This window comes from Nansenia antarctica (assembly GCF_963989245.1).
Source record: "Nansenia antarctica genome assembly, chromosome: 13".
NCBI classification, from domain to species: Eukaryota; Metazoa; Chordata; class Actinopteri; order Argentiniformes; family Microstomatidae; genus Nansenia; species Nansenia antarctica.
Genome location: NC_137683.1, coordinates 17425726 through 17437987, shown reverse-complemented (window position 1 = coordinate 17437987; position 12262 = coordinate 17425726). Strand labels below are relative to the sequence as shown.

The 12262-nt window shown below is 39.5% G+C and overlaps 1 protein-coding gene across 6 annotated transcripts in view; it reads left to right on the top strand.

Moving 5' to 3' along the window:
- The first annotated feature begins 926 nt into the window (after positions 1 to 926).
- The window catches only part of LOC308169611 (polyamine-transporting ATPase 13A3-like), a 30715-nt gene continuing 19379 nt past the window's right edge, over positions 927 to 12262 (top strand). For all 6 annotated transcript variants that reach the window (XM_080544311.1, XM_080544309.1, XM_080544310.1 and 3 more), the window contains exons 1-14: positions 927 to 999; positions 1393 to 1480; positions 2304 to 2495; positions 2741 to 2905; positions 2984 to 3049; positions 3138 to 3261; positions 3415 to 3545; positions 3664 to 3790; positions 3955 to 4085; positions 6181 to 6310; positions 6423 to 6550; positions 6760 to 6880; positions 6971 to 7191; positions 12157 to 12233. In XM_080544311.1, the coding sequence (XP_080400437.1) occupies positions 982 to 999; positions 1393 to 1480; positions 2304 to 2495; positions 2741 to 2905; positions 2984 to 3049; positions 3138 to 3261; positions 3415 to 3545; positions 3664 to 3790; positions 3955 to 4085; positions 6181 to 6310; positions 6423 to 6550; positions 6760 to 6880; positions 6971 to 7191; positions 12157 to 12233 (1719 nt within the window). In that variant the 5' untranslated portion in view covers positions 927 to 981. The remainder of the gene's footprint in view (positions 1000 to 1392; positions 1481 to 2303; positions 2496 to 2740; positions 2906 to 2983; positions 3050 to 3137; positions 3262 to 3414; positions 3546 to 3663; positions 3791 to 3954; positions 4086 to 6180; positions 6311 to 6422; positions 6551 to 6759; positions 6881 to 6970; positions 7192 to 12156; positions 12234 to 12262) is intronic.

The following is a 12262-nucleotide window of genomic DNA, read 5'->3' as shown; positions in this document are numbered from 1 at the left end:
TAAATGTTTAGCTAACTTCACCCGACACGCAAACAACCAATCCAATAATAATGTGACCTTGTCTGGGAGGAGGGGGGAATAATTATCGGAATAAAACTATGTTAAATAATTATTAGAATAAGTTAGGCTGCGATACATCGTCAGTCCACACATTTATTATTCAAAACTATGGAAGAGGGTGAAACTACGTTTCAACGTTGTTGAGAATCACAACACAAACTCGCTAGTCAAGCCTAATACTGCAACGTAATGGATTGGACTACTACCTAGTTAACTATAACACTACTTTACATTGTTAGCAGGCTCACAAAACAAGCTGTGTTAGTTGACTAGCAATGTGTACAAGTATTAGAACGTGTCACATTTTTTTAACAATCAATTACTTAAATTAGCCTTTGATTATGTTCTGGCCCGCCATCTAGTGGCTCAAAAAAATGTTGGCCCGAGGCCAAACCTAATTGCCGACCCCTGCCCTAAAGAAAATAGCATTTTGGATGCTGCTGTATAGCTGCTTTAGGCTCATGGTCAGGACATTTCTCAATGTTTTATAATAGTATTATGAATTTAGTATGTCGTATGCAGTACATATTGAGTATGTAATATCTAGTATGCCATTTCGAACACAAGCCAAAAGATGACTTGATCATTTCCGGGTGGTTTATCTCCTTGTAGTGCATGTTGGGAGATGGTGTCATTTGTATTTATGTGCGGCTTCTGTCATCTGGGCTCTGTTTAGTTCAGATTCAGACTAACTGTTAATGTCGGTGTGAATTGCGTGAATATCTCGTAGTGCTTGGGTTTTATGTCATTATATAGGTGAAACTATACCGACATCACTGCTAGTGTATCTCGAGTATCCTCTGAGCGAGCTACGCAGCATTTCAACAGTAACTAATGACGTTATGACGTATGACGTTCGTGAACAGTGCAGGTCCACGTGTGAACAGGCATGCTCAGCTGCTGAGAGAATAATACAGAAACATGGTTAAATCAGGCGCAGTAAGTACTGTACATGCATGATTTCTTCTTCTTTTTGTTATCGCATTAGAACGTATTCCAGAAAAGAGTCTCGATAGCTGTTAGGCTCATTTACTGTAGTGAAGGCGATTTATGATGCTAAAATGCTACGCTGTTTTTAAAATGTTTACATTTTTGAGTTAGTAATTCTTAAAATACAAAGGTTCCATCTCACAAAACATAATGGAATGTAAAAACTTTGACGCTCAATATCTCTGAACTGCCCTAAACTGAGATAATTCTTTCTTATCATTCTAAACTCACGATATAACCTATGCTATGCTGCTTTCAAAGATGTAACACATCTGTGCATTACTGTTCCAATCACACAACATTGGAGCATGCTTATCCCAAATGTGCATGTTTAATCTCTAGGCAACCCCGAAGACAGCATCAAAGAAGAGAGCTGGAAAGATGACTGTATTGGAAGCTGGTGAAGATAAAGAAGATGACAAAACCTCTGGTAATTGCTGTCTCTCAGCTATGTAGTTGTGATTGCCAAGTGTAAAGCCCAATGCACACGGCGTGCGATTTTGTCGCACGACAACATTCGATTCTCAATTCACACCAATGAATGAATGAATGTGAATGGAGAATCGAATGTTGTCGTGTGACAATATCGCATCGCAATGCACACGGCGTGCGATGCGATAATAGAATAGCAGAGGTGGGAGTAGTCACACTTGTGCAAGTCACAAGCAAGTCTCAAGTCTTAACCTTCAAGTCTCAAGCAAGTCCCAGTTACTGTGGTGAGAGGTCAGGTCAAGTCACAAGTCAAGTCATATGAAATTCTGATGATCTACAGCAGTTTCCACATTTCATTAAAAAAAAAAATAATACATGTTGTGACAATCAATAACAAGCCTCCTAAATGAACAACAAAAAAGTATATCCCAACAAATAATAAAAAATAATAATAAATGTATATAGCCAGAAATGTAAACATTACTGACATTACATTATGGGACATGCTCAGTCTGGGGCCGTAGCCCCCATGTCAAGAAGCTGGACGCCGCCCTCAACACCGCCTTACGGACTGTCTCCGGATGTCTACGAGCCACTCCAACAAACTCAAATATTACATTTTTAAAAAGTAAAGTCCTTTCGAGTCATCTGCCTCAAGTCTAAGTCAAGTCTCAAACCATGAATGCCAAGTCAAAGTCAAGTCAAGTCTTTTATCAATGTTAGTCAAGCAAGTCTCAAGTCCTTACATTTGCGACTTGAGTCCCCCATCTCTGTAGAATAGCCATCACCTAACTCCTTGAAACATCTTTGATATTTTTCAGAAGTTGAGACTGACCCTTCAGCGCCAGAAGAGGCAGACGAGGTGGGGGGTCCCCCAGAGAACGTTGAGCCTGAGGAGGAGCTGATGAACAGTGGTGCCAAGGAAGATGGAAATGAAGATGGTGGCGAACTCAAAGAAGCTGCCAATGGTTCTGTAGGAGAGGAGGACAAGGACGTGGTTAGAGATGACCACAGTAAGGAGACTGCTTCTTCAAGGATACTTGTCCAAGCAATTCTGAAAATATGATTAATTTCCTAAGTCAGGCAAATTGAATTGGTACTTGCTGTGCTGGTATTTAGCAATAGCTTATTTACTGTCTACATAATCATGTATTTTGCACTATTTTGCATCTGGTTAGATGCCAAACTGTGTTTCATTGTCTTAGTACTTGTACTCTGTCAATCACAATAAAGTTTAATCTAATCTAATCCAATTTAGTTGTCCAGGAACATCAGAGGGACACAACCCCTGACCCTGCCATTGAGGTGGAACAAATAAAGGTGACCTGTGAATCAGAGAATGCAATGGACAAGGATGAAGAGGTTGTGGAGACCATGACTGAAAACAGTGAGGTTGACCATGTCAATGAACAACATGGAAATGGTGAGAATGTCATTCATTTGAATTTTCACAAAAACCAATGGTTGTGTCTGTATTTATCTATGTTTTATGTCTTTGCAGTAAAAAGGAAAGCAGAGTCTACAGTGGAGACTTCTCCATCTAAGAAGATGAAGTCCATTAATGATGGTATGATTTGGGACAAGAATGGATATCACTTCCTCTTTATGACTGCTTTATTGATTTGTCTCTAACTAATTAGCATGTTACTTTTTAGGCTTTTGTCTTTTTGTTGGGAACTTGAACAAGTTAAAGAACGTGGATGAAATCAAAGACTCCTTGACCAACCTCTTCAAAACACACAGTCTGTTCATTAAGGACATTAGATTGGACCGTTCCAGGTGAGTACATCGTGCTCATAGATGTTTGTAGGGTTCCTCACCATAAGTGATATTACCCAGTCATTCACCATAGGAGTTTCAGTATTTGCACACACATTTCTGTTGTCTTAGAATATCAAATATTTAGGTTAAAACAGTGATTGTATCCTTTAGGAGATTTGGCTACATAGACTTTTCCACTGAAGAGGACTTGAAAAAGGCTTTGGAGCTGAATGGGGAGACGGTCCTTGACAACCAATTGAAGCTAGAGAAGGCCAAGCTCAAAGAAGCTAATGACAAAGATGGTACTTGTCACATCTTTATTCCTTCCATAGGAATGCATAGATTTTTCCATTTGATTTCTGTGTTCTGTGCGGTCCCTTCTAGAGACACTTGATGTAATAATTGTCTTTTTTTCCACAGCTAAAGATGCCAGGACCTTGTTTGTAAAGAACTTGCCATTTTCTACAACTAAGGAAGACCTAAAGAATGTCTTTGACAAGGCTGTCGACTTCAGGTTTCCCATTGGTTTTGACTGCTCTAGCAAAGGGTGAGAGTTTGTGAAGCTATTGCATAGGAGCCAAAACGTGCCTTAGTTGACATATGATTGTGTGTTGAAAATGTGAGTTGTGTACGGGTCAACTAAGGTTAAGATTCTGAAGTAAAATCTGTAGCAGAGTTGTAATTCATAGAACCTCTGTTTCACTTCAACAGATTTGCCTACATCGAGTTTAAGACTGAGGCCATTGCTGAAAAACAACTGGAAGAAAAGCAAGGGACTGCTGTCAAAGACAGAGTCATCATTATCGACTTTATGGGAAAAAAGAGTACTCAAATTGTACCAGGTAAAATGTTTCCCTTCACATACAAGCTATGGATGGATGTGAATCATGTAGAATAAGTTGTTTTCATGTACGCCTATGGCTTTCCCTTCAGCAGATAAATACTACCGGAGAATTGTTTCTCAGGTTGCAATCTCCTCTATTGCATGGCATGGGTTCGAATCCTCCTTCTGCCAACTTTTTTTTCTTTCTCAGTAATATAAAGTATGGTGGACCCACTGCTTATATGTTACTAAATATAAAGTATGGTGGACCCGCTGCTTATATGTTACTAAATATGAAATATGGTGGACCTACACGTTAGTATTTGTTCAGTGAAGCACTGACCAACGACGAGTGTTGGGTCGTTCATTAACGAGCTGGATCTTTGAACCGACTCTGTTTGGTGAACGTTGTGAACCGAGTAGCAAAGGCTAACAAGGCTAAAGTGATCTCAAGAACGAATGGTATACTTTAACCCGTGTTCTTCTTAGTTTACGTAGGAGCTAAAGAAGTATAAAAGTATACTGTATTGTGTGATGGCAATTCAAGAATGAAAATAACAATGATCAGTTTGAAGAAAAGAACTGTCTGAAAGCAAGACATATTTTGTCAGACTCGAGTCCTTGGAGATAACTCTAAGGCCTGATCCCAATTCACCCCTACGGCTCGGTTTTGCGCATTCACGTTTAGGGTAGCGTTGTCCCAATTCATGTTTTCATCGAGGGCTAGGGGGAAGGGGGAGGAATTTCCACGGCTCCGTTTGGAGATTTTTCGGGACCACGTTCGATTCTGAGCCATAGCCCTACCTCCCAGAATGCATTTCGAATCATCTACAGAAGTCTGATTTCGCTCTAGGCAATACGGAAGGCAACCACAAATGTCATTACTTTTTCTGTAATTACTTGTTAATAAAGATTAGAAAAATTAGGATAACCGTATTATTATCTTAGTTTAATGTCATTTCAATGTATTGAAACATAGAAATACGCGGTTCCAAAGTCCAGCACGCTTCAGCCAAGTTTAAGATCTGAGAGTTTTAGTGCTCAGCAGTAGAGGACAATAATAGCAAAACTATTACCTGGGCACTTCCATTTGACTACCCAAAGCAAGACACCAGAGCACTAATTTCTGCGCGTTTGTCACAGGGTGACCCTGTTCCTCTGCAACAAACGCGAAGATTGTATGAGCGCCCCGGCGTCCTAGTCCAATGGAAGCGTCAGGCACAGCCTTCCCATACTATGTAAATGTAAAGTTATCTATCTAAGGTTAGACTGATTTGTGCATTATGGGCATGCATTTTGACCTAGTTCCATGTCGCATTTCCCCCCGTTGATGGTATATGACGCTATAGCTGCATAGCGGCACTTATTAAACCAAAATAACCCGCAATCTAATCCGAGCAGTAGTTATTATGTAATATTATTGATGGATGTGCCATTTTTGATGGAGAGCAGTGAGCGGCAGATTGGATGTGAGCATGTACCTGACTAAGCGGCTGTTTCTCCAGCTTTCCAGTCACATCGGATTTCGGAACGCCATAAAAATAAATCTGCGCTCATGCATTTTTCCATGTCGTATTTCCCCCTTTTGATGGCATATGATGCCGGAGATTTAACTAAAGTTCAGCTGTGAAGTTTTTGCGCTGTTGTCCTATATCAGTGCAGACTGGCAGGGTAGGAGCACAGCTTGATAGCCTACAGAGCACTGTTATTCTGTCATGGTCTGATAATGAAGCATTGTTCTTTTTTATTTGATGACTTGTTTGATCGATTGATAGCGTAAAACTTAAGTTGTGAATGAATCGCGAGCGTCAATGCTTTTCTATGACACTACTGATGACGTATCAGGGTCTTGAAGGTTTGTCTCGTTTCATAGGGAATGATTTCAACCACTATGGTTGTGGTATTTTCAACAAAAAACTTAAATTACATGTTTTCAGAGACCTATATTAACTTGTGGAAAAACAGCATAATAGGTTTCCTTTAAAACTATGTTTAGCATCTGGGGATGGCGAGCTCAGTTATGTCAGTCACTGGTTGGTTGGACACTTAAACTGGTATGTCTGACTAGTTTTGAAAACCCTTGTCAACATTTTCTCAAATGTTCTGCTCCACAGATGATAACACACCTAGTAACATGTTAATAGTGTGTAACTTGGCTTACGTTGCAAACGAGGATGCCCTGAAGAAACTCTTTGTCAAAGCAGTCAGTACCACAATACCAAAGCTCAATGGCCGAGCAAGAGGGTGAGTGAAGTCTGATGTTGGCTCACCTGCACTAAAATATGTTTTTGTTAAAAGTTTGACTTTTGTTTAAAAAAACAACAACAATGATCACGTTTTTCTTTCCTCTTTTAAGCTATGCCTTCATTGAGTTTGGAAGTGTGGATGATGCTAAACATGCCATGGAATTGTCTAAAAACAAGAAGATTAAAGGAAGAGCAATCAGAATAGAATACAGCAGGTCACAGAGGCATGACAAATTAAGTGAGTATTACTGTTATACTAGCATAATAATAATTTATTATTGTTTATTGTTTTATCTTCTTGTTTTTAATTGTAGCACTTTGAGATTTCCTATGTAAAGTGCTTTTATAAATAAAATGTATTATTATTATTATTATTATTATTATTATAATGGATATCTTTTAGCAAATAATTGGATGTTGATGTGTCTTTTTGTGTAATATCTATAGCGAAGACGTTGTTCGTCAGAGGTCTTGCTAAGAAAACAAGTGATGAGACTTTGAAAAGTGCCTTTGAAGGAGCCATTGCTGCTCGTGTCAGCACCGACAAGGACACTTGTGTGTCTAGGGGGTATGTGGCTGAAAATTACCCCTTTTGAATTTAAACCACATAGTTGTGACATTAAGACTTCTCCATACTAACACTTTGGTTACTTCTCAGGTTTGGCTTTATAGAGTTTGAGAGCCCAGAGGAATGCAAGAATGCCAAGGAGGCCATGGAGGATTGTGTGATCGATGGGAGCAAGGTGTCCCTGGCCTTTGCCATAATCAAGGATGAACAAGGTCTCCGTGGTGGAGGGGGCCTCAGAAGTACACCTGGAAGTGGCGGACGAGGAGGTAGAGGCACAGGTCTCAGGGGTGGACAACAAGGCCATCGAGGAGGTAAGATGGTCTAGGTTGAGCTGACATTGCAAGACCAATGCAAACAATAGTAGAATGTAGGGATGGATGGTTTCAGATTTTTGAAACCGAGAAACTGTTAATGAAAATAACAATGATGTCATTGTTGAGCCGCCAATTTCAAATAATGGAGCCCTATTATACTACTACAATACATTAATGTCGAAAACACTGTCAACACAGTCGCAACATAATTAGACTACCGGGTACTTCAGTTTCACAATTATATAAGTGGTCGCTGGAATGCAAATTCTTTACAATACGTTATTTGTGCATTTAAGACGCATCCATAGTCCAGTAATCAATCTGCCAAACAGCAGTGAATATGCACACTGTATACCATCCATTAATATACAGCTTAATGCGCACACACAGGCAAGTCTACCTGGCTTCTGTGATTGTCTTTGGCTGCGGGTCCCGAAGTAGTAATATGTTGACAGGTTCTGTGATTTATCTCCGATAGTTAATCTCCTTCCATATGATCCTTCATCCGATATTATTGCGCTAGCTTTCGGTCTTTCATAGACCTTCTTCAGGCCTATAAATGGTAAATGGACTGACTTATATAGCGCCTTATTCCAAAGCGCTTTACAACGGCCTCTCATTCACCCATTCACACACACATTCACACACCAATGGCGGCAAGCTACCATGCAAGGCGTCGGCCCGCTCACTGGGAGCAATTTGGGGTTAAGTGTCTTGCCCAAGGACACTTCGACATGTGGCCAGCCGGGGCTCGAACCGCCGATCTGCCAACCTTCCGATCATTAGACGGCGGCTCTACCTCCTGCGCCACAGCCACCCCATAGCCTATGCGCTACCAAAAACAATTTGTATTGTATCCTACAGACTGTAGCTTTCTGCAATGTACCCCATCACAGTGGGCATGAAAGTTGCATCAAGACTAGTCTATTTAGTATGTAAGGCTATAAGGGAGCATCTCGCTTCCCTAACAGTGTTGCCAGATGGCAATTTTTCCCAGCCTAACCACAGTCTAAAAACCGCCCAGTGTGATCATAAGTAGCCCAATTGGGTGGGAATATGTCCAATCTGGCAACACTGTTCCCTTATTCTCCGTTCTGAGGAGAAGCTGTCATGTGACACATATTTTTAGACAGTTAATTTATTGACAAATTACATTGAAAAATCACTTTCATAGCATCTTCAACCACACACTTTTATGGCGTTTATTAAATATAACAATTTATGACGTTGTGATGAAACCCCAGTTTTCGATTTAACCATAAAACCGTCCAAACCTAGTAGAATGTTAACATGCTTTGTGATCTCTTTATTTATGTAGAATCAAGTCTGCTGCACTTTGGTACAGATGGTCTAACTTGCTGTTATTGCCATTTATCAGGTAAAGGTGGTGGTTTTGGAAAGAAGTCTCAAGGTGGAAAGAAAAAAGTTACATCTTGATTCTTTATTGGACTGCTACAACTTTACACATACAAAGTGATGGACATCCCAGCCCAAATTTGTTCTTACAGTGAAGCATCTTAGTTTTTGTTGTTTAAATGTCTGCTTTTTGTGTGTGAAAATCTCATGGTGAAATGTCTGACACATTTGGCGACATTTCATTTGTTATCTTTTTTACTGTTAACTTTTAGTTACACATTAAATGATAAGTTCATGATTATGCAAAGACTATTGGAGACTGGGCTATTAAAAATACATGAATTATTTTGGTTACTTTGAGTTTCATTCTAATTATTGATTGTTGCTTCTCCTGTCTACATCTTTTATCATGTTTCAGAGAGATAAGGTATACAGTGAGTGATGCTTGAAAGTATGTAAACCCCTTGTGCAATTATAGATTTTTTCGTTTTTACCATGAAATCATTAAGTCTTTTTTATCTGACATAACAGGTTTATATTTACCAATTCCATATGTTGGTTTAGATGGAATCATGCTACACTGCACTAATTTCTTTAGAATGTAGTTGTCCTACTACACACTTGATTCCCTCTAAACCAACATATGGAATTGGTCAATATAAACCTCTTATGTCAGATAATGGTTCAGATTAAATAAAGATTTCATGGTAAAAAACTATTTTTTAAAATCTATAATCGCATAAGTATAAACATACTTTCAAGCATCACTGTATAAGAAACAGGATGAGGATAAGAAAGAGGATGGTGGTCTCTTAACGTCAACTGATCAGGAGGCTGTTTCTGTGGACACATTAGAATGTTTGCATTGGGATGTTGACATCTAGTTCAGTCACACTATACTGACCATGCATTTACTCAGATAATTAGTTGTAGTTTTAAACGTATAAACGTAATTATCAAATGGAGGAGAATACTGCCATCTCTTGGTTAGGATAAGGGTAGTAAGGCTGCTAAATGAGACGGAATATTTTCCTATTTCACAGTTGGCCTTTTGTGCAGCGTTCTGTATGCCTGGTAAAGAAACGCCGTTGGTGAGACGGGCCCACGATGTACTGTAGGCTACATTTCAGTTTTGTTAATTTTTGACTTCATAGCATTTTCATAAAATATGTGTCCTATAATGACGTCACATCCTGTTTTTCACTTCCTCCTGTTCAATGGTGGTGAATGGGCCAGTTTCACACGGTCGGAACCCCGCATGCAGCCACAGCGAGCGCATTGTCAATATTGCACACGCGCGTCGTCTGTGGACACATTCCAGTGCGCTCATGTTAAGCGGACGCAGAAGACTTTTTGACAGAGATTTGAGATTTTAAATAAGACTTGTCCCGCAATATGTATCATTCCTAATTAGAAGAGACTAGAGGGTTCTGGTAAGTGATTATTTATGTCATTTCCATGCACATATTTAACATTTCTCAGCTGTCAACATTCAGGTGAATGCACCCGTTTCAGAGAGTTCCAGTTTCCCACCACGACTTGTGATCATGTTGTAACAAAGTTCAAAAGTAACATGCATAAATAAGTAAACCAATAACCGTACACATTAAATCGTGTATTCGATAAATGAATGCATAAAGTTATTGTTTGAGGACTAGGTTTGTACTACTTTCTACTGTGCATAAATGTTACTTATAGAACGATTGTCTCAGATGTTAAGATTGGACAATTTGGATTATAGTGATTTTATTTGTTGTTTGTTGTTGTTATTTGAGTGGTTGTGCATTCTTATTTGACTCGGTGTATATATCATTTGTGATTCCTTTAACTGCATCTGTTAAGCCACAGCAACAGACTGCTTATGACTCCTTAATAAAAAAAGAAAAGTTAAAGGGAGACGCAAAGTTGTAAGTCCGTTTCTTATCTAAGCAGAGTTATCAAACCCCTTCATGTAGTGTATAAATAACCATGTTGTTGCATGTTGACATGTATTAGGCTCTCAAACCCTCTGGCCAAAGGTATTCCACCCAACTGCACATACTTTACCTTGCTTAAGTACAAAACACCCGCACACATACTTGAAGTTAAGTAAGTTATTATCATGTTCGGGAGGAGGGAGGACTCAATTTGATCATCAAGTAACAGCTGATAACCAATCTATAACTCCACCTACCTAAAGTATAACATCTGCCCACAAACACACCAACATTGTACCTACAGACTAAATCATTGTTCACACTACAGTTTGAAGTGATAAAAAAAAAAAAAAACATATCTGATTCGAAAATATGTTTCTGATCATACAGAAACCACGTGGAATAGGCTATTTTAAACCACATTAAAAAAAAGATCCAACTTATTTGCCCTGAAGTGATTTTTCATCACTCCCTATAGGACAGTTAGGACATCATCACTTTGTGACACAAACAACAAGCATGGAGGACAAGAGTTGGCTACAGTAGCCTGATGAAAGTTATGAATGAACATGATAAAACATGGATAAAAAAAGAATTGAGTATTAGTTAGTATAGAATGTATTACTGCTAGAAACACATTTACAGCTTTGAAATGAAATACATGCGGAACTAATGGAGAATTATATTATTGATATAGACTATAGATTTAGTTAGCCTAGTTCTTGACAGAGTGCAAATGCTATACCATACTAGTTGCCACATGTTTATAGACCAGACAGGGTTGAGAAATGTATGTGATACCTTGTGCTCCAAAGGGGAACTCAACAAGTAAAAAGTGGGGGCAGTGGTAGCCTAGAGGTTAGAGAGGCAGGCTAGCAATTGCTAGCTGGTTCGATCCCAGCCTCAGGAGGGAGCTGCTGGTGACTGGAGGGTTGCTGACATTATATCTAAGGGGCCTACCACTGCTGTTGCAAGGCACCTAACCCTAACCCTAACTCTAATTGCTACAGGGGCACTGACTATGGCTGACCCTGTGCCTAGAGCAAAAAAATACCACATTCCAACAATTGATTGACAAGTTGATTGCACTATGAAAACACTATTTTATTATTTTTATTATTATTATTATTATTATTATTTAAAACACAGCCCAACACAAATTAGCCCAATCAATCAGTCATGTTTTGTTTAGAGCAAACCCAAGTTTATCAAGGTAACAGCGGCAATAAAAAATTAACCTTGAATGTTCAGATACAAATGGGCAAGCTACAAACTCACAGCCTTCAGCTTGGCCTTATACAGGGTCATTACACTGTCCCATCCATTCAGGAGAGCGTGCCCTCACTATATCTTAAGTCCCTTATGTGGACATGCCTCTCCAATGGCACACATGGTGACCATCACCACTTCTAATACCAGTGTAGAGACCGGCAGGGTAGAGGATCTTGCCTTAAGCGTGGATCGAACTGCCCGTGCTAGCTACTGCCCATGCTCGCTACTGCCCCAAGAGGGTTAAGAGATTTCATTCACATGGAGGAGATGCTCACATGTGTTACACAGGGTTGTGACAGTATTGAAACCTAACTTTGACATAATTACACAAATAGTGATGGGACTAAATGATACCCAAGCACAGGATCATCAGGGATGGAGAAAGGTGCTGTTCTAACATGTGACCTCTTTGTTTCAGTCGGTCCTTTGAACACTTCTGACAGGATGGAGAAGAAAGAATCGAAGATGGTCAACCAGGGCCTGGAGGAAGAGATGGTGAACAAATTGCACTATATATCCCTAAC